Genomic DNA, 21,369 nt, shown 5'->3' with positions numbered 1-21,369 from the left:
CTTTGAAATTTAACTTGTCATTCCTTTAACTGTTGTGGGACCACAGATTCTCATGGCATATGGTCCATTATTGTGTAAATCCACATTTTGTCCATTGAATTTTTTTCAGACCTCAATTTGTCCTGGTATTTTTTCAATTACACCTGGTTCTGATGATTAATCACCTTTTGTTTGCGGTAATGCAATCGTTTCTATCTTTTCTTTGATACTGTAGTGACTGACATGACAAAGTGTCACAAAAGTTTTACCTGAACAATCGCTGACTTCCTAACCCCAAACACAACTTTCTAGCACCCTCTCCGAGGCCCCCCCCCCCCATTACCGCATGAAATCAATACTGTACCCCACTATCAGTCCTCCGTGCTGTACTCCGCCTTCCCTCAATCGGACCTAACAGTCACTTAAAACCAAAAAGCCCTCAACCTGGGTGGGACGCTACAATACTTTCGAATTTTACTGCTTTCATATTCTGTACCTTTGTCTGCATGTGTATCGCGCCATCGTTTGTTTGAGCCTTTCGAATTCCACTGCTTTCATAATCTCTTATCTGCCTTTTTTTCTCTCCAATGCCTTTGGGTCTCTGTTTGAGCCTTTCGAATTCCACTGCTTTCATAATCTCTTATCTGCCTTTTTTCTCTCCAATGCCTTTGGGTCTCTATTCTCCGTATTGTCCTTATACGCTTTCTATGCGCTGAGAGCACATGATTTGTGTGTACTATGTGCTTTTACACGATTGATTTTTTTTTGATCGGTGTGCTCTTATATATTCCGTACAATCTTTATGGACCTTTGCGGACCCCGTAGTGTCTTAACCCGTGCCTGCTTTGCTTCCGCAGTTTCTGACGCGCGTTGTAGGCGCCTGCGTTCATTGATCTTATCCAGGTGGGCTCGTGTGTGTATCGTTGAGCTGTATTGTGTTTGCATTTGGTGTAAAGCGTTCAGCGGTTTGTACAATCCCAAGCAGCACATTATTCCTAACTTCACTCTGCAGTAGTGCCACTCACAATATGGCGGTTGTTTTATTTGCTATTTCCGCTAGTTGAGCTGTACGCGCCTGCGCAGTACGCCTCATGGTCCCATCGCCGTGTACCTGCGTCCATGCCATCCGGTTTACCATTCTCGGTTAGTAATATGGATGTCCATACCACATCAACCTACATTCCTTTACTTTCTTAGATATCTCTCCCACTTTTGTTGTACCTCCGATTGTCTCATTGTTATTGTCCTTTTTTGTAACTCCACATATCTATCTCAATTTATTAATTTCTGCCACATCTAACAACTTCTCCTGCACTCACTTTATTGCCCATGTTTTAGTTTCATATGTCTTTGCTGATAATACTGTCTTAAGAACCTTACCTTTAACCTTTGCCTTAATTCTTCAATCGCACAACACTTCTGATACCTTCTTCCAATTCTTCATCTGCACGGTACTCTGAGTTATCTCTACATCTATTTTCCATCTTGGGCTATCACTGATCCTAGATATTTAAATGTATCCACTCTTTTCAACAGCTCTCCCTTAGGGCAAATTTCTGAATCCTGATAATCATTAAACCTCATACAGTATATTCTGTGTTCTCCCTATTTCTCTTCAATCATCTCCCTTCCAAAGCCCTTCTCCATTCTTATACGTTCCTCTTGTGTGGTGCTTTAGATACTGTAACAATTAAAGAAAGGAAATCCAACAGAGAATTGGAATAGCAAATACTGTCTTCATGAGCTCAACCATGTGATGTCTTTGTTGTTATATGCATCCAAGTCTTGGACTATGAAGAAAGTAACACACTGTAGTTAAGTTGAATATGTTTGAAATGAAGTACCATAGAAAAAGAGTGGGAATAACTTGGATGGACATGGTTAGCAGTAGAGATTACAAAGGAGTTGAACAACAGAATAACAGTAGAGACCAATATCAAAATGAGGAAACTTGCAGTCTTTGTAAATGTCTGTAGAATGGCAATTGATAAAGTGCTTGGAAGAGCTGAAGGAACAAGGAAAGGAGGATGTGGTCAAAAAAAGCAAGTATCAATTTCTTCTATGAAGAAGAGACTTCATCCAGTCTGCAGTAATCCACAGTCGTTATTTCAAGGCCCTTTTTTGTCATTTAAGGAACAACTTTCTTACTGCCCCTCACCCTGTCAAACCTGCAGCACAAAGTCTCCTCTTCACAGTAGAAACTAAGATGTGCATTTTTCAGCAAATGTTATGTTGTGCTTGAAGCTGTTGTATTGTGAGGCGCCTATAACGGAAGCTGGTGACCATCAGAAACTTGGCTTCTGGGTTGGGTGGCTTTGAATCTGCTAGATCACTTCCTATCAGAATTTCTTCCAGTTTCCAATTCCCTTTGGATTGTAGGACACCACACTTATTGACACTTTGATTTTTTTTTGCAATTTCTCTAAATGAAAGGCCTACAATTCGAAGGGTAATAATGCTCTGTCTTACTTCATTTGTTAATTGTAATTTTCTTGCCATTATCACAGGAATATTGTCCAAGTAGTACTTCTGAGGGTGTATTAGCACAGTCTGTTCCAATCATGCTTTAAGACAAAGGGTTTTTAAGAAATCAACAAAAGTTGGGACACCTGTGCAAATTGTTTGCTTCAACTTGCAAGGCTTTATTTACTTTAATTTCTGCATAACATATGTAGGTTGTAACCTTTATTAGTTGGTCCCTGAAGCAGGCCTATTTGTAAAATTCTGGTATTTATTATTTTCAGTGTTTGCTAACCTAAACTTTAAATTGACACCCCTGGCAGTTTACTGCTTAACTTTTCACCATTTTAGGTCATTCATTGCATTTCAACTGATTTTTTTATTAAAACTGAAGGTGTTCTAAAACCATTTTGACCAGTTGTGTATATATTTGTGTGCCATAGAAACAAAGTTCCCTGTGATGTGTCAATACCATTGTTTTGCATACTACAAAAATAAAAAGGCATTTTATATAGTCAGTGTAGCACTCAACACACCTTGCAAGCTTGAAAGAACTTGGGCTAATTTTACTACACAAACATATGGCAATATTTACTAACATGTCCACAACCCAATCTGGGTCATGAGCCATATATGATTAAGCCCATCAAGTTGATCTCCTTAAAAACATAACCCTTGTAAGTGTCGGTCAGGAATTCTCAGAATCATTGGCTTTTTCAAACAGAAACACAGTAGTTAGCAAAATCCATGTTAGTAAATGGTCTCTTTAAAACTGGTGTCAAAGACTAATGGGTGCCATTATACACCAAGTAATGCACAGCTTCAGCCAAACTTGACATCGCTTTTGTTAGGGGGTTCTCTGATGAATTAGAAGTTAAAAATTTGAACATTTACAAATGTATGTTTGTAAATGATTTTTACAAAACATTAAACATTGAGTGGAAAGCAGCCATGTACACAATTCATTTTAGCGCCATATCTGCAAAGCATACAAATTATTCCACTTGAAATCTATTGAGCACATCTCATTTAAAAATTGTCCAAAATGTTTCCACAGCAAGATCAAATCCAAAAACTTTGCAAACGGAGCCAGAGCCTCATTAGACCATGTGCTTTGGGGCATGCACCAAAAATCTTTAAATGCCAACCAAAATCTGACAACCTTGGTGTCAAATCACTCCTAATCCATTAGCAGCCATGTTTGGTGTACTCTCAGATGCACTTAAAGTGGAGAAGGACAAACTAATTGCCTTTACTTCACTATTGGCACACAGACTTATCTTGCACAACCAGAATCCTAACTTCTTTCAAGTCAGTGGGTAATGGATATTATATACCAGTAACGGCACACTGAATACACTGGACTCGAATGTTAAAGTACAGGGTATGAAAACGAGGAATACTCGTTTCCTCAGAGGTTGATGCGCTTGCTGCTTCCTGAGCAGCCCTCTTCTCCACCCTAGCAGCCCGCTTCTTCTGTTGGCATCTTTTCACTTTTAAGTCAGCATGCTTTTCAATTACTTAGTATGACTTTCTTTAATTTCTTCACTTAAGCTGGCACTTAAGTCTTCATACCTTAAATCATTCTTGAGGCAGACTGAAGAGGTAGGGTTAAGTGACAGCAAAGATGGTAGGGATGAGAACTGTGCCTGTACACATGCACCGCCCTGCAGAGAGTGGATTCTATAAAATAATATCCTTGGAGGTCAATCACCCCGGGAAATGCATAATAGACTGAAATTTTGTACACCAACAGTTTGAGAGCTACAGGGGATTTAAAATCCTGGACAGACAGCCAGGACAGCCACAGTAGAGTATTATAAATATTTGAAATGGTGTGGGGAGGAATTCAATTCTCTTGTAGGATCCTTTCAGAACTTGTAAATATTCTGGTTAACAGCCCAAGAGAGTGTCATTTACCAGACTAAACATAAAAACCAAAAAGGAGACAGTAATGTTCTGAACTTTTTCCTACTAGTAAAATGGAATTCTAACTGATGGATCAAGTACACCAGATACGGTTAATTTCCTTCCCCCCACCCGCCAACAGAACCACCAAGGAATACCACTCATTGTTCACAGCATTTGAGCTACTTAAAATGCAGTTGCCGTTGTGTAAACCACTTTTCTGTAGCATACTTAAGTGTTACTGGCATAGAATATCCCACAGGTGAACCTTCAGATAAATTAAAAACATGCAATTGTGTAGCTGGCGCCATTTTAATTGCACTGCACACAGCAAAACAGTGCAATACTGACTTGACCATCAGCATTCACGTTTCTTGGCACCCAACATTCATAGACTATTTCCTAAAAACAAGCAATTGAATCTTTACTAATCCCTAGTATCTGCCACCTTGCACATTGTAACTGCTGGATTCAATCTACAGCATCGTTCTCATTAATGTAGGTGGTAAGACAAGCTTTCGCAATTACAAATGTTCACTCTTTCAGGACCACCTACACACTATAAATACTAGAATTTGGTCTAAAATGTATGTTAATAGCTAATACTTGTCCACTGGGAGAAAATCTGTATAACTATACCCTTTTGGGTTCAGGTTTAATTTCTTTTTTATAACCCAATTAACAGGGATCCTAGTGCATTGTACTTTTAGAATTTCTGCATTTTTTTTATGGGGGGGGGGGGGGGGCACCCCACCTCCTACTAAGACGACATTTGCAAAATAACCTAGGTCAACAATTATACAAGCAAAAGCATTTAGTCAATATGCTTTTATTATAAAGGCATTGTAACAGGAAGAACATACAAGTGCCATTAAGTCATTAACTGTTAAATGTTTCTTAAACACATCAGAAAGTGCAGTTAACATTACATGAAACATTCTTTAAAATAACCAAAATGGATCTTCCTCCAGTTTTCAGTAGAATGCTTTCCTGCTGCAAAGATCAAAATGAAGCTATTTCAGAATGTCTGTACAGAATCTCAACTTGAAATGCAAGAGGTAGTCAGGGTGTAAAAGTGGAATGAGTTAATCAACTTCTTCAATGGTTGGTCCAGATGATCCACCTCCAGAAGATGCCCCAGCTCCTGGGAATCCACCAGGCATCCCTTCAGGCATCCCTCCAGGCATGCCTCCAGCACTCTGGTACATCTTTGTGATAATTGGGTTACACACTTTCTCCAGCTCTTTTTGCTGGTGTTCATACTCTTCTTTTTCTGCAGTCTGCAAAGAATGATGTTTCAATTTTAAAAACCACCACACACAAACCATCCGAATATATATTAAAAAAAAACAAACAAAAAAAAAAAAAACAAAACAAAACAAAAACAAACACCGTACTAGGATATTCAATAAAGCTCAATAGGTTTTCATAAGTTAGCTACAACACACTCATTTTAACAAGCGGGTAACGCTCAAACCACCTTTCAGATCAAAAGTTAATGATTAAAACCCTTCAAAAATATGTAATTGGTATTGCCAGTACAATACGTACCTGGTTCTTATCCAGCCAGTTAATTATTTCATTGCACTTCTCCAAAATTTTCTGCTTATCATCATCACTTATTTTGCCTTTTAGTTTTTCATCTTCCACTGTGGACTTCATATTGAAAGCATAAGACTCCAAAGAATTCTTAGAAGACACTTTGTCACGCTGAACATCATCCTCAGCCTTGTACTTTTCTGCCTCCTGGACCATGCGCTCAATGTCTTCCTTGCTTAGTCGACCTATTTTGGAAACGGCAAATTGCAAGGAATAGTATGAAACTTTTTTCAATTAATCTTATACCACATTCTATTAACAGACATGACATACAAATGGCTCCTCCCACAACCTAGTAGTGAAAAGGTTGTCTGCAGACCATTCTAATATTAGTGGATTATGAGCAATGGGCTACTTCAATTGTGGATTACATAGTGGGAACTTTGCTAACTTCATAATACAGGTTTAACCCTATTCTAGTGAATACTGAAATAATTTTCAGAAAAATGAATACTTTGTTGGTCTAAACCAACATTCATACAACATCATGGTTTAAGCAATTTTTGTTGAAATTGCTATTTCAATAACCCTTTTCCTACCAAAAATGTTGACTGAACAGAACAAGGGGGCGGGGGCGGGGGTGGGCCCCCCCCCCCCTCCCCTTCCTGAGCTACACTCTTGCAGACTCTCAGGAACCCAGCAACAGGTCTGTTCCTTGTTAGATCAAAAGAAATGTGACCATTTAGCAAGTTAAGAAGGTATTGTCAAACTGTCAGTGTTGCAAGAGAGACAAGGAAAATACAGGTAGTTTAGACTGTACCGCCTTCTTTATACAATAAATGAGACTTCACCCAAAACATGGTAAAACATCACCCAGCTTTAGCTCTCATCTTCAGATTAGAACACAACCAGGAGCTGGGAATCACCACTGGCAGGCCAGGAGAGTGTGAGGAAGAGCAGGTCAAAGCCCAGTCTTAAATATTTTAACTATCATGTGACAAGCATGTTAAGCGGCAAGCCTGACCCTGTAGAAGCCAACCAATTATTCTGCCCTAGGTTTACCGTTTATAGACATCGTACAGCACCTACAAAAATTGTTGTAACAAAACTCATGGGACCATAAAATTATTACAGGATTCCACCTGTATATAGTGTTTCAGAAACAAATCACGGTTACAAGATTTACATGGTTATTAGTCCACATTTAAGCCACACAGGTAGAACAGGCATACCTTTGTCATTGGTGATTGTGATCTTGTTCTCTTTGCCAGTACTCTTGTCTACTGCAGACACATTAAGTATACCATTGGCATCAATATCAAATGTTACTTCAATCTGAGGCACACCTCTGGGAGCTGGAGGAATACCAGTCAACTCAAACTTGCCCAACAGGTTGTTGTCTTTAGTCATGGCTCTTTCCCCTTCAAACACCTAAGTGGGGGTTAAAAATACATCAAAAAGCAGTCACCCACATAATCCAAAAACCTATCCTAGCAACACAAAGAACAAGGGAGAAAATCCCAGGCAGTGTTCAGGGAAACATATGCCTGTTCAAATTTGGCATGACCAGTTACCAAACTGGTTATCTAGGTCAATGTATGGTTTGTTTCTATAGCACACACCATCCCTCCCCCAAAACGCAGGATTCAAACCTAGACATAGGATTGACATTTCATTTGCTATTTTGAGGCAAATTACACAAGTATTCTTAATATGGTGCAAGACAGGTCTATCTCCTACCACTCTTCAAACATGAGCAAAAATGAACATTTTCACTATGGGAATCCAACCCAAGATGGAGTCAACGTATGTGTACCACTCCACTGATTTAGATTACTATTGGTGCAGGGTTCACAATGTGTTATTGGAAACTACTGGGTTAGACTTCAAAAACCGTGCTCAAAATGTAATAAGGAGAAACATTAAGATTATTATATGGTGTTCCATTAATAAAAAAAGCATGCAGCCCATGCCCAATTTGTCAATTAAGTGTGTGCAAGTGCACACTAAAATATATCCCCCCCCCCCCCCCAAGAAGTTGGCTTCAGGAAAAACATGGATTCATGGAAAAGAATGCCTGGCTCTTAAGATTTTCATATAAAAGTGACAGGAAGAACAGGTTCCCTACACAGGGAGGGAATAAACTTGGGAAACATTGGGTTTTTGGGTCTTGCCACTCTCCACAACCCCCATATTTTACCTGAATGAGCACACCAGGTTGGTTGTCAGAGTATGTAGTGAAAGTCTGGGTCTGCTTAGTTGGAATAGTAGTATTACGTTTAATTAGGGCAGTCATAACACCACCAGCAGTCTCAATTCCAAGTGACAGGGGAGTGACATCCAGCAGCAGAAGGTCCTGAACATTTTCAGACTTGTCTCCAGATAGGATAGCAGCTTGTACAGCTAGAAGAAAAAAGGAAAGCTCTTTAGTGGTAGCAACCACAAAAACTCAAACAGAGCCTTAAAGGGAACTCCAGCTCGCTCAGACATCCAAGGAAGGACACTTTACCTTCTTTAGCCTTAGCCTCAGGTGGAAACTACGAATGACTTAGGAATCAATTTCATCATAGCGAGGTTCAAGCCAACTGAATGGAAAAGCTTAATGAACTAGTCTCAATTCTCAATTACCTGCTCCATATGCAACAGCCTCATCAGGGTTGATGCTCTTGTTTAGCTCTTTTCCATTGAAGAAGTCCTGCAAAAGCTTTTGGATCTTGGGAATTCGAGTTGAGCCACCAACAAGCACAATATCGTGGATCTGAGACTTATCCAGCTTGGCATCACGCAGAGACTTCTCTACTGGGTCCAGGGTACCACGGAAAAGATCAGCATTGAGCTCTTCAAAACGAGCCCTGGTAATGGAGGTATAGAAATCAATGCCCTCATAGAGGGAGTCAATTTCAATACTGGCCTGGGTGCTGGAGGATAGGGTACGCTTTGCTCTCTCACAAGCAGTGCGGAGACGGCGAACAGCTCTCTTGTTGTCACTAATGTCCTTCTTGTACTTGCGCTTGAACTCTGCAATGAAGTGGTTGACCATACGGTTGTCAAAGTCTTCTCCACCCAAGTGGGTATCACCTGCAGTGGATTTCACTTCAAAGATGCCATCTTCAATGGTCAATATAGACACATCAAAAGTGCCACCACCAAGGTCAAAAATGAGCACATTTCTCTCAGCTCCTACCTGCGCACACACACACAAAAAAAAAAAAAAAAGTCCACTTTATATTGAATTTAAAGCTATTCACTCCAAATAAGGCCTGCTTGAAGAATAGTTTGACTGCGGTTTTCCTAACCTACTTTGGCAAATGGTACCACCAACACAGAACAAGAACAAACCACTCTAAGTGTATGAAACTAAATGAATCAATGCTTAGAAATCATGCAATAAATCTACATCGTTTTCCTGCCAATGAAAGCTTCACACATAGAATCTTCAATATACAGTAATTCAGTAGTACAAATCTACCATATAAAGTGGAATTAAATCACGCCAAAACTTACCTTTTTATCCAAGCCATAAGCAATGGCAGCAGCTGTTGGCTCATTAATGATACGTAGAACATTGAGACCAGAAATAGTTCCTGCATCCTTGGTAGCTTGACGCTGAGAATCATTGAAGTAAGCCGGCACAGTGATGACGGCATTGGTAACAGACTGGTTAGAGAGAGAGAGAGAGAGAGAGATTTAAATCAATATAGATAAAACTATACACCATTTCAGTGCCCTCCATTAAAAATGGTCTATTAAAAATGGCTAGGTAGCATATTCCTGTATTTTAATCTTTATACCGATTTAAGAGTACACTTTTGCACAAGATTTTCCTTGTTTCAGAATTTTATGAATTAATAGCTCATGTTAAGGAGTTAAATTTGGTGGTTGTAGGAAGAGTACACCTACCGCTGCTTTAAAATTTTCAGTTTCACAAGGCAACTTACTTTCCCCAGATAAGCTTCTGCAATTTCCTTCATTTTTGTTAGAACCATCGAAGAAATTTCCTCAGGGTAGAAAGTTTTGGTCTCTCCTTTGTATTCAACCTGAACTTTAGGTCGGCCAGAATCACTAACAACTGTGAAAGGCCAGTGCTTCATATCAGACTGCACAACTGAATCATCAAATCTTCGCCCAATCAATCTTTTGGCATCTTTGGAAAGGAAAATTGGGTCAGGTCAATGCTGTACAATTTGGAGGTAACATTAATATGCAAGCAGCTTTATAACGGAGGAGAGGTTTTATTAACATTATACACACTTCACATAAAAGTCAACTTTGCAGACACTTACCAAACACCGTATTAGTGGGGTTCATTGCCACTTGGTTCTTAGCAGCATCTCCTATCAATCTTTCAGTGTCAGTAAAAGCTACATAACTTGGGGTGGTCCTGTTGCCCTGGTCATTCGCAATGATTTCGACTTTGCCATGCTGGAACACACCAACACATGAATAGGTGGTTCCCAAATCAATACCAACTGCTGGTCCCTTAGACATGTTTACCTGTAAAAGTGAACCATAAAAATAAAAATTTATATTTAAAAAAAAAAAAAAAAAACAAAAAAAAAACCACACACCTTCAACTGACATTAAATGCAATTATAGAAATATTTAGTAACAAGTATACACAGAAGAAATTCGTCCATGGTTTGCTTTGCAAGATTCTATTCAATGCACCACTGGGTGGTGCTAGAGCTGTAGATAATGTCGTACAGTAATTTAATCTATTCAAACAATCCGAAATTCTGTTGGCTCTCAAGTTAATAAAAAAAAAAAAAAAAACTTAAAATACTGTCCCAAATCCAGCTTTTAAAATGTCACATTTATGTGATACAACATAGATTGGGGCAAAAGCCGTATTATAATATATATTAGTTCTATTCTAAAGGGTTAAATGCTTAGAAATAGCCACGTTCAGCCAACGGTCCAAACTCCATAGTCTCTTGAAATTATTTCAATTAATCATTAAAACAGCCCGAAAACATTTTTGTAATCTACCAAGACATCCGGAGTCTTCACATTAGACAGAACAGTCATGCAAAACTGAAGTTTCGGTAGTTAAATGTGCGCGATCACTTAGGCTTAAACTCAAGTCTGCACAAATGGGCAAAAAACACACTGGAAAGTGGCAAACTCTAGCCTCCTACTCATCCTTGCGTCGATGATGCGGATCTACACGTGGAATGCACCAAGACTGGAATCGTTAGTAAAGAATAATATGCCTTTCCACCTTTATATTTTGCTTTAAAATTACTTGTTCATTTAATTTGGGGAGAGGGACACATGCCCATCCATTCTTTCGTGGAAAATACCAAGTTCATGGTCACGAGAGACCCGGCGCTGGCTTGAAACAAACCATGGACAGGGCGCCCGTCTATTGGGAGACTTGAATGCTCTCATCAACTCTTAACTCCTGGCTAGTTTACAGTTGCAGGCGGGGTGGGGGGGCTCCAATTACCCCCCCCCCCCCTTTAACTGTATTGTCAAAAAATACATGAACGATTATTATACACACGCATAAAATCTATACATTACGTTACACACGATTTATTGCTACTTGTTACCTCGTCACTTGAATCAACCCAGGCATTAGCTGAAATTAACGATTTCCGGGTTGCGTAACCGCCTACTTCTAGAAACTTCCAAGGTGCTTCTTTCGAACTAGATCGTTACGGAAATTCCACGGGGGGAGTCGGACCGGGACATCATCCCACAAAATACGTTTGACAATAAAGAACTTTGTCGAGTTACCACCGTTAATGCTTTGATCTTGATGGGAAAAAAACAAACATTTAAAAACTGTATAATAAAAACAGCGATTTTAAGTCAATGCTCTAAAACATCAACGCTTAAGAAAACATCATCTGGTTTACCACAATTATTACAATCAAGGTGCAACGGTTTCTCAGATAATTCGCACTATATGCATTATAATGGCCAAACCCATTTTTCATTATTAACATATTACAAAATCTTAAGATACAATCCCTTTAAAAAGGCTGTGAACCTTAGAGAAGAAAATTTTACTTTTAACGAGCTTAACACATTTTCGCGTTTACCGTAACCACAATCGGCCTACCTTTCTGCCCCGTGTATCAGCACCACTCTGTGTCTTTACAATCCCTGAGTCAAGTACCCACGTCCTACAGCACAACCCGGGAAAAGAGCTGATATATGCGGTCTATGGAACTTAAGAACCTTCTAGAAGCACTTGAGATAAAAACAACCAATCAAAGAGCCAGGCTCTCTGCACGTAGCCGGGGCACGCGCGCGGGAGGCTAATACGTATGTTGAGCGTGTACTTAGGGTGGGACAGAGGCAGGCAAACACAGGAGCTTTATGAGGTTAAATATGGAGGTTGCTGTACTCCTAAGACAAGGACACACACGGATTAATGTATTTTTCCGTTGAATAGGTTGAATGCCATATATTACAAGGTCATACATAATCATGAACATTTTAAAAATTTGGTTATATGCATAGTGTATTGCTGCATTGAACGAAGCTACCAGAAGCATCTGGAAGCTTTTTGTGTAATGCGCGTGCGTTTTAGGGCCGATGTAAAGCTTGTTACTTTATTTGCGGTAATGAATTTATTTAAAAATTAGGGTGCATTTATCATCTATGTCGCCTGTCATCTCACAACGTCAAGGGCCTGGGTTTGATTTTCGACATTTTCATTTTTTGGTCGGGTAAATTACCGATATCAATTATGTCTCGTGTTAAGTGCCAGTGGACGTGCAGTACTCGTAGTAATGCTTAGAATTAAATTATAAATTAACTGTTAGTTGTCGTAATTCGTTAAGTTTAATAATCAATACTCAGTGAAGTGTTTGCATGTTACTTTGCAGTCGATTCTATTTACTTTTGTTTTTGTTATTTATCTTGCAATCCCTTTTATAAGCCGTGTTATTTTTTATTGAAATTAATTCCGTATTTCAAACAGTTTCTGCTTCATATTCTTTAGTTATAGCATTACTGTTGGCGAATTTATGTATCCTGAAATATGTAAACTGAGCACATATGCTCCAGCGGATAAACGTTAACATATTTAGTTAAAATGAATTTCGTCCCTATGGTGCACTGCTCAAGTCTGTAAGCGTGTGGCTCATATGCGCACTTGCTGTGTACGGTTCCTCGCTTGTGCTATTGCAGGGACTGAGACAGACTTAACACGATAGGCCCCAATTGGAACGATGGGAAAAATGACTCCAATTAAAATCACACACTTAAAACAACGCCGAGAATTCTTTCACCTACAGGGTAGCAGCAGTCTGACCAGAGAACTGCAGGTCAACTCTCCTTTTCTTTTTTTCATATAATTCAAAGAATTGAGAAGTATGTTGAAACTGCATATTACCTCAAAGAAAATAGTTTATCGCACTGTGTGTTGATAAATCTTGATTTTTTTTTTGGGTTGTGTTCTTCACAAAACATATTCTTGTAAAAGGGCAACATCCTGCCCCCAAATAGACACTGTAAGTGTGACTGTTGTAATATTTGATTTACCATATTAATTGTTAGTATCCTTTTTAGGGTTTTCATCTTTAGAGCTCATTTACTTCCAAATGTATTTTTAAGTAATTTATCATGTATAGAAACTAGTAATCAATATGCTCTGTTACCATAGATGCACCCTAGGTGTGCCTTTCATGGTCATGTGTGTTTTTTTTTTTTGTTTTTTTTTTTAGTAGGTGTTAGTTAAATGGCCATGTCCTGCAAATGCTCTGGCCCTGTTAATGCTGTGTTTTTCCCACTACAACAATTTTGGTTTGTTAATTTATAGTGTATTAAGTAGGTTTGCCATTTAAACTTGTCATATCCATAGAATGTGAAAGCTTACTTGTTGTACATAGATTGTGCATATCCAGCAAATGCTACATTTGGTATTGACATATTTATAAAATGTTGTCAAAATCAATAACCTCCTAAGTTAGTTTGTGGAGTCCGACATTTAAAAAAAAAAAACTTAGTTTAGTTTTATCCTTGTTTGGCCTATAAAAACATCTGTAAAATTATGTTGCTCAGTGATAGGTTGTTATTCTGTGCCTGCAATGGGCATCTCTATTGAAAATGATATTGTAGTGCAGTTTGCATTCAGTGTCTCAAACATAAGTCCCAGGCTGTTGGGTCTAGGGAAGGTCTTAGCCTTTATTAAATTGATGCCTGGATTGTACTCTTTTTTTTAAGTTTTCAAAATTTCTGAAGTATACATCAGTATGCCAATTGCTGAAAAAATCATTCTAGCTTTTGTCACAGCGTACAGTTAGGTCCATAAATATTTGGACAGAGACAACTTTTTTCTAATTTTGGTTCTGTACATTACCACAATGAATTTTAAATGAAACAACTCAGATGCAGTTGAAGTGCAAACTTTCAGCTTTAATTCAGTAGGGTGAACAAAACAATTTCATAAAAATGTGAGGCAACTAAAGCATTTTTTAACACAATCCCTTCATTTCAGGGGCTCAAAAGTAATTGAACAAATTAAAAAAACTGGAAATAAAATGTTCATTTCTAATACTTGGTTGAAAACCCTTTGCTGGCAATGACAGCCTGAAGTCTTGAACTCGTGGACATCACCAGATGCTGGGTTTCCTCCTTTTTAATGCTCTGCCAGGCCTTTACTGCAGCGGCTTTCAGTTGTTGTTTGTTTGTGGGCCTTTCTATCCAAAGTTTAGTCTTCAACAAGTGAAATGCATGCTCAATTGGGTTAAGATCAGGTGACTGACTTGGCCATTCAATAATTTTCCACTTCTTTGCTTTAATAAACTGGATTGCTTTGGCTGTATGTTCTGGGTCATTGTCCAATCTGTATCATGAAACGCCGCCCAATCAGTTTGACTGCATTTAGCTGGATTTGAGCAGACAGTATGTCTCTGAACACCTCAGAAGTCATTCGGCTGCTTCTCTCCTGTGTAACATCATCAATAAACACTAGTGTCCCAGTACCACTGGCAGCCATGCACGCTCAAGCCGTCACACTGCCTCCACCGTGTTTTACAGATGATGTGTTATGCTTTGGATAATGAGCTGTTGCGTGCCTTCTCCATACTTTTTTCTTGCCATCATTCTGGTAGAGGTTGATCTTGGTTTCAACTGTCCAAAGAATATTTTTCCAGAACTGTGCTGGCTTTTTTAGATGTTCTTTAGCAAAGTCCAATCTAGCCTTTCTATTCTTGAGGCTTATGAGTGGCTTGCACCTTGCAATGCACCCTCTGTATTTACTTTCATGCAGTCTTCTCTTTATGGTAGACTTGGATAGCGATACGCCTACCCCCTGGAGAGTGTTGTTCACTTGGTTGGCTGTTGTGAAGGGGTTTCTCTTCACCATGGAAATGATTCTGTGATCATCCACCACTGTTGTTTTCCGTGGAGATCCAGGTCTTTTTGCGTTGCTGAGTTCACCAGTTCTCGCTTTCTTTCTCAGAATGTACCAAACTGTAGATTTTGCCACTCGTAATATTGTAGCAATTTCTCGGATGGGTTTTTTCTGTTTTCGCAGCTTAAGGATGGCTTCTTTCGCCTGCATGGAGAGCTCCTTTGACCGCATGTTGTCTGTTCACAGCAAAATCTTCCACATGCAAGCACCACACCTCAAATCAACTCCAGGCTGTTTATCTGCTTAATTGATAATGACATAACGACGGACTTGCCCTTGCCTGCCCATGAAATAGCCTTTGAGTCAATTGTCCAATTACTTTTGAGCCCCTGAAATGAAGGGATTGTGTTAAAAAAATGCTTTAGTTGCCTCACATTTTTATGCAATCGTTTTGTTCACCCCACTGAATTAAAGCTGAAAGTCTGCACTTCAACTGCATCTGAGTTGTTTCATTAAAAATGTATTGTGGTAATGTACAGAACCAAAATTAGAAAAAGGTTGTCTCTGTCCAAATATTTATGGACCTAACTATATGTACTAAATTACAACACAGTACATTAAAATAAAAAATTGCAGGAACTGTTACATTCTGTATTTATTGTACCATGATGTTGTGAGTTGTTATGACAAAGTCTTGTCCTGTCCAACAAGGCTTTTCAGCATTCTAGTTTATCTGAGACTACACTATCCTAGTTCAGCCTTTTACTGTATTTAGTTACCTGGGTTTTAATCCAATACGACATAGACAGGACATATTGGATAAGGATTTTTATTTTGCTAATGACTACATTGGAAATCCTTTTCCTGTTTGCAGATAACATTGCCATTTGGCACTCATTCTGCAATTTGTACATTCTCCCAAAGAATTTTGCATCAAGTACAGTAAGCTTGCTGGGGATAGTGTATCTCTGTTACAGTAAATGATACATTTTCTTAGTCATACCTATCAAGAGAAAGCATTTGTGACTGAGTGAAAACTTAGTAATGGAAGAATTATACTTATTTTTTGCATACCGTCATTGTAAAAATTGCCTTAAATTTGCCCCTGGACTTGTTTTACACCTGGAACCCCTTCCGCAGTATGTGCTGTTTATAGGTTTCTACCCTGTTTAGTGTGATGTCTTCTGATTATTCAAGGGCATGTTTAGAGAGCCTAAACTGGACAGGTTATAAATAAGTGTGGCAGTATACAGTGCATCCGGAAAGTATTCACAGCGCATCACTTTTTCCACATTTTGTTATGTTACAGCTTTATTCCAAAATGGATTAAATTCATTTTTTTCCTCAGAATTCTACACACAACACCCCATAATGACAACGAGAAAAAAGTTTACTTGAGATTTTTGCAAATTTATTAAAAATAAGAAATTGAGAAACCACATGTACATAAGTATTCACAGCCTTTGCCATAAAGCAAAAAAAAATTGAGCTCAGGTGCATCCTGTTTCCCCTGATCATCCTTGAGATGTTTCTGCAGCTTAATTGGAGTCCACCTGTGGTAAATTCAGTTGATTGGACATGATTTGGAAAGTCACACACCTGTCTATATAAGGTCCCACAGTTGACAGTTCATGTCAGAGCACAAACCAAGCATGAAGTCAAAGGAATTGTCTGTAGACCTCCGAGACAGGATTGTCTCGAGGCACAAATTTGGGGAAGGTTACAGAAAAATTTCTGCTGCTTTGAAGGTCCCAGTGAGCACAGTGGCCTCCATCATCCGTAAGTGGAGGAAGTTTGAAACCACCAGGGGCCTCATGTATAAACGGTGCGTATGCACAGAAATGTTGCGTACGAATGTTTCCACGCTCAAATCGCGATGTATAAAACCTAAACTTGCCGTAAAGCCATTCACATTTCCACGGTACCTCATACCCTGGCGTACGCAATTTCTCCACTCAGTTTTGCAGACTGGTGGCACCCAGCGTCAAAGTAGTGCTACTGTTCCTGTGTGGTCACCCTTTCTTTCTTAGACCCACATTTCTGACGTGGCTTTACAAATACACTGAAATTAACTGCATATTGTTTATTAGTGTAATGCATCTGATTCTAATTAACCTGTAGCAATATAATGGTCCAGGGAATAGCCATAGTATTCCAAATACCATAACTGCTTTAGCGTTGTTATGCTCACTGCATCTTCTTCTTTCAGCTGCTCCCGTTAAGGGTTGCCACAGCGGATCATCTTTTTACATATTACTCTCATTGCACCACTCAGAGTATTTATATCACTGTATCTGAGTGGGGAATCACAGCAGCAGCTGATTGGAAAGAGAATTATCGGTATACAGTTTCAAGCACACACTACCTCAACCACGGCAAAACGCGTCAAAGCCTTTCCTGTACAGACCTCGCATTTCAGAAACAGTTTCATCCCAAGAACTATAAACGCACTCAATCAGTCCATCAAGTGCTCCTTGTAGAACCGTTTGTACTTATAAGTTCAATTACCGGTACCCCACTGTAAACTTGCACTACAGTTGTAATATTGCACAACCTGCGCCACTTTATAAAGCACGTATGATGACAATATCATTTTTAAGATGAAATGCAGCAAAATATGTTGCTTATAGTATACAGATAAAACTTTAACTTTATTTAAATAATCTGTATTGTTAATAATTAAACATGTGAGGACACGGTGCTGCAGCGCTAGCTAGTTCACGGATAGCTCCTGCCTTGCGCTGTATTATTGCTGGTGCTGACGCGACACTGGAAGGATAGACGGATAGAATAATTAAACATGTACTACGAAGATATTTCAGTGTTCCTTAAAAGTTTTGAAGAATCGGCGTTTTAAGCTTACAGATGGCTTAACGTCTATTACAGAGCTGATTGTGTGGCGATTGGGTATTTGGAGAAAGAAAAGTAAGGACAGGAATTGGAGGTTAGTATGTTTGAAAGAGACAGTACTTCTGTAATAAATTATTTCATCGAAGGTCGCACATGGCTCAGCATGCCTCTTGCGTGAGATATGAACAATCACTGCTCCACCGTGTTCCCATGTTTAATAACATGCTTTCATTCCTATCATCATGAAAAAGATATCACGTATACATCTCAGTATTTTAATTATTCAGACAGCTGTAATATCATGAATGCAATGGATTCTGTGTCCTGTCGGAGAAAGAGAAAGAACGGAAGCACGTAGTGATTCACACACATAGAGCACATAGAAGATCAAATACAGAACAAAGCATTTAACGTGCTACTTGAGAAACTAGTAAAATAAACGATTTTAAGATGAAGTTTATGATGTTCTACTTTAATGACAAAATAAACTACGTGATTAAAGTGGAAATTTCGAGATTAAAGTTGACATTTCGTGATTTTTTCCCACTGTGCCTATTTTTTTTCTCTGTACCCTAATAAGCTTTCATATGACACTCAGACTGTCCGCTACGAGTCACCTTTTCACGCCGACTTTGATATGTGACAACTTCTTTTTTTATTTCGGGCATTGTGCAACTTTGTGAACTTGAGCTTTCGAGTTTCTCCGACACTATGTTGCTCGATCAACTTTCTTTTGTTGATTATACCACTGTTTAAACCAACAAATAGTACGTTTTTCCTTTGCCTCCACTTGGTATTCGCTGAAATTCTTATATATTCCCCCGTGCTTTTCTCATTGTCTTTTCATAGAAGGCTATTTATATACTGTAGATTTGCATATTCAAAGAGGCATAATTCTGGGAGGAGTTGGGACGGGACAGAAGGCACGTGCACGTGAGTTACTTTTCACGCTGATCGGGATTTATGTAGTGGAAGAACGTGAAAGTTTGCGTGCGCACAAATTCCTGCATCTGGATTTTTCTGTGTGTACGCACATTCCCGCTTTTGTGCTTACGCCATGTTATAGTGTGAGTTCTACGCACGGCATTATACATGAGGCCCCAGGACTCTTCCTAGAGCTGGCCGGCCATCTAAACTGAGCGATCGGGGGAGAAGGGCCTTAGTCAGGGAGGTGACCAAGAACCCGATGGTCACTCTGTCAGAGCTCCAGAGGTCCTCTGTGGAGAGAGGAGAACCTTTCAGAAGGACAACCATCTCTGCAGCAATCCATCAATCAGGCCTATATGGTAGAGTGGCCAGACGGAAGCCACTCCTTAGTAAAAGGCACATGGCAGCCCACCTGGAGTTTGTCAAAAGGCACCTGAAGGACTCTCAGACCATGAGAAAGAAAATTCTCTGGTCTAATGAGACAAAGATTGAACTCTTTGGTGTGAATGCCAGGCGTCATGTTTGGAGGAAACCAGGCACCGCTCATCATCAGGCCAATACCATCCCTACAGTGAAGTATGGTGGTGGGAGCATTATGCTGTGGGGATGTTTTTCAGTGGCAGGGACTGGGAGACTAGTCAGGATAAAGGGAAAGATGACTACAGCAATGTACAGAGACATCCTGGATGAAAACCTGCTCCAGAGCGCTCTTGACCTCAGACTGGGGCGACGGTTCATCTTTCAGCAGGATAACGACCCTAAGCACACAGCCAAGATATCAAAGGAGTGGCTTCAGGACAACTCTGTGAATGTCCTTGAGTGGCCCAGCCAGAGCCCAGACTTGAATCCGATTGAACATCTCTGGAGAGATCTTAAAATGGCTGTGCACTGACGCTTCCCATCCAACCTGATGGAGCTTGAGGGGTGCTGCAAAGAGGAATGGGCGAAACTGGCCAAGGATAGGTGTGCCAAGCTTGTGGCATCATATTCAAAAAGACTTGAGGCTGTAATTGCTGCCAAAGGTGCATCGACAAAGTATTGAGCAAAGGCTGTGAATACTTATGCACATGGGATTTCTCAGGTTTTTTTATTTTTAATAAATTTGCAAAAACCTCAATTAAACTTTTTTCATGTTGTCATTATGGGGTGTTGTGTGTAGAATTCTGAGGAAAAAAATGAATTGAATCCATTTTAGAATAAGGCTGTAACATAACAAAATGTGGAAAAAGTGATGCGCTGTGAATACTTTCCGGATGCACTGTAAATGAGTGTGTTGTGATATGACTGTTGTCTAACTCCAGGTTTAACTCCTTGTCTTCTCTCATTTTTGCAACTGCTTAATATAGTAGTGCTAGATGCAAGGAAGTAATGGCCTTTGACAGGGCACCAGTCCATCACAAGGCTAATGTGGATTTGAATTAATTGAAGATGTATTCATTGATTATAATACATTAAAAACACTTTACAGCATATTTTCACATAAGGTTTTTTGTCTTTTACTTTTTCCTCAAACCAATGACTGATTAAGTATAAAAATCCAAAGTGTCTTTGTTCTTTCTTTTTTCAGGATTTTCACATTCATTTTAATTTATCCCTAGTAGAGGGCAGCATAATGCACTAGAAACAATATATAATATAATACAGAACTATTTGCTAATTTTTCAACATGAATTTTGATCCCTTTGTTCTTTCTAGATTTCAATTATTGCTTGACGAATAGAAAAACATTTCTTACTTTAATGGCTTCTTTGAAACCATTTTTTTATTAGAAGTTCATAAGATGAGTCAATCATGGCTGTGTCATCAGTGCTTCTTAATGTATTCTCCACATATACATCTACTTTAGATCTGCCAACTAAACTATATCATACACATCCAGATTATATTCTCTGATTAAACTAACTTGCATGTTTTTGGAAGATTATGTGTGCAGCTGGATCTTCTTGAAGCAAAAATGAGAAAAAGGCATAAACGTCAACTGGAAACTCTTATTGTCGTGCTTGTTACCTTATTTTAGCATAGGGTGGTATGGTGGAAGGAAAATGAAATGCAGGGTGGTATTAAAGCAGAACTAACTTAATTTTTTTCAACATGAATTTGCTTTTCACTGTACTTTCCTAAACATGTATCCTATACTTTTTTGTATCAAGTTGAAAGTATAATTTTGTAATACTTGTTATTTTTGTATGTTAATACAGTTTTAATTTCACTTCATTTATAGTAAGGATGTAGTAAAAAGTAAATATAGAACCAGGAATGATTTAAAATTTTATATATTTTTCCATAAGCTGTTGTTTAAAAGTGAAAAGCATATCCACAGGTTCTGTCAAAGATGAAGGTTATCATTTTATAAAAATCACAAAAAGATGTATATAAAATAAATGTAATTTTAT

The 21,369-nt window shown here is 38.9% G+C and overlaps 1 protein-coding gene and 1 non-coding gene across 2 annotated transcripts; both read right to left on the bottom strand.

The window, feature by feature from the left end:
• Positions 1-5,160: 5,160 nt before the first annotated feature.
• On the bottom strand, positions 5,161-12,109 carry LOC114658247 (heat shock cognate 71 kDa protein). Its single transcript, XM_028810394.2, has 9 exons — positions 11,957-12,109; positions 10,170-10,380; positions 9,825-10,030; positions 9,391-9,543; positions 8,515-9,070; positions 8,087-8,289; positions 7,119-7,317; positions 5,899-6,131; positions 5,161-5,627 (listed from the first exon to the last, which is right to left on the bottom strand). Exons 2-9 carry the CDS (start codon positions 10,372-10,374, stop codon positions 5,433-5,435), a joined length of 1,950 nt encoding a protein of 649 aa, XP_028666227.1. The 5' UTR covers positions 10,375-10,380; positions 11,957-12,109; the 3' UTR covers positions 5,161-5,432.
• LOC114658299 (small nucleolar RNA SNORD14) lies at positions 8,365-8,459 on the bottom strand. The gene has a single exon (XR_003717348.1). It is a non-coding gene; the product is annotated as a small nucleolar RNA SNORD14 (small nucleolar RNA).
• Positions 12,110-21,369: the final 9,260 nt, after the last annotated feature.

Source organism: Erpetoichthys calabaricus, chromosome 9 (genome assembly GCF_900747795.2).
Source record: "Erpetoichthys calabaricus chromosome 9, fErpCal1.3, whole genome shotgun sequence".
Classification (NCBI taxonomy): domain Eukaryota; kingdom Metazoa; phylum Chordata; class Cladistia; order Polypteriformes; family Polypteridae; genus Erpetoichthys; species Erpetoichthys calabaricus.
The sequence above is the reverse complement of the archived record's forward strand: the minus strand, read 5'-3'. Positions and strand labels throughout refer to the sequence as shown.

What these genes read in the sequence shown, in the direction of transcription:
- LOC114658247 (XM_028810394.2), bottom strand. Translation starts at nt 10,374, where the DNA reads ATGTCTAAGGGACCAGCAGTTGGTATTGATTTGGGAACCACCTATTCA. An exon ending in CACAATCACCAATGACAAAG is followed by an intron (nt 6,132 to 7,118) that starts GTATGCCTGTTC and finishes TTTCCAAAATAG; the next exon opens with GTCGACTAAGCAAGGAAGAC. An exon ending in ACTGGCTGGATAAGAACCAG is followed by an intron (nt 5,628 to 5,898) that starts GTACGTATTGTA and finishes CATTCTTTGCAG; the next exon opens with ACTGCAGAAAAAGAAGAGTA.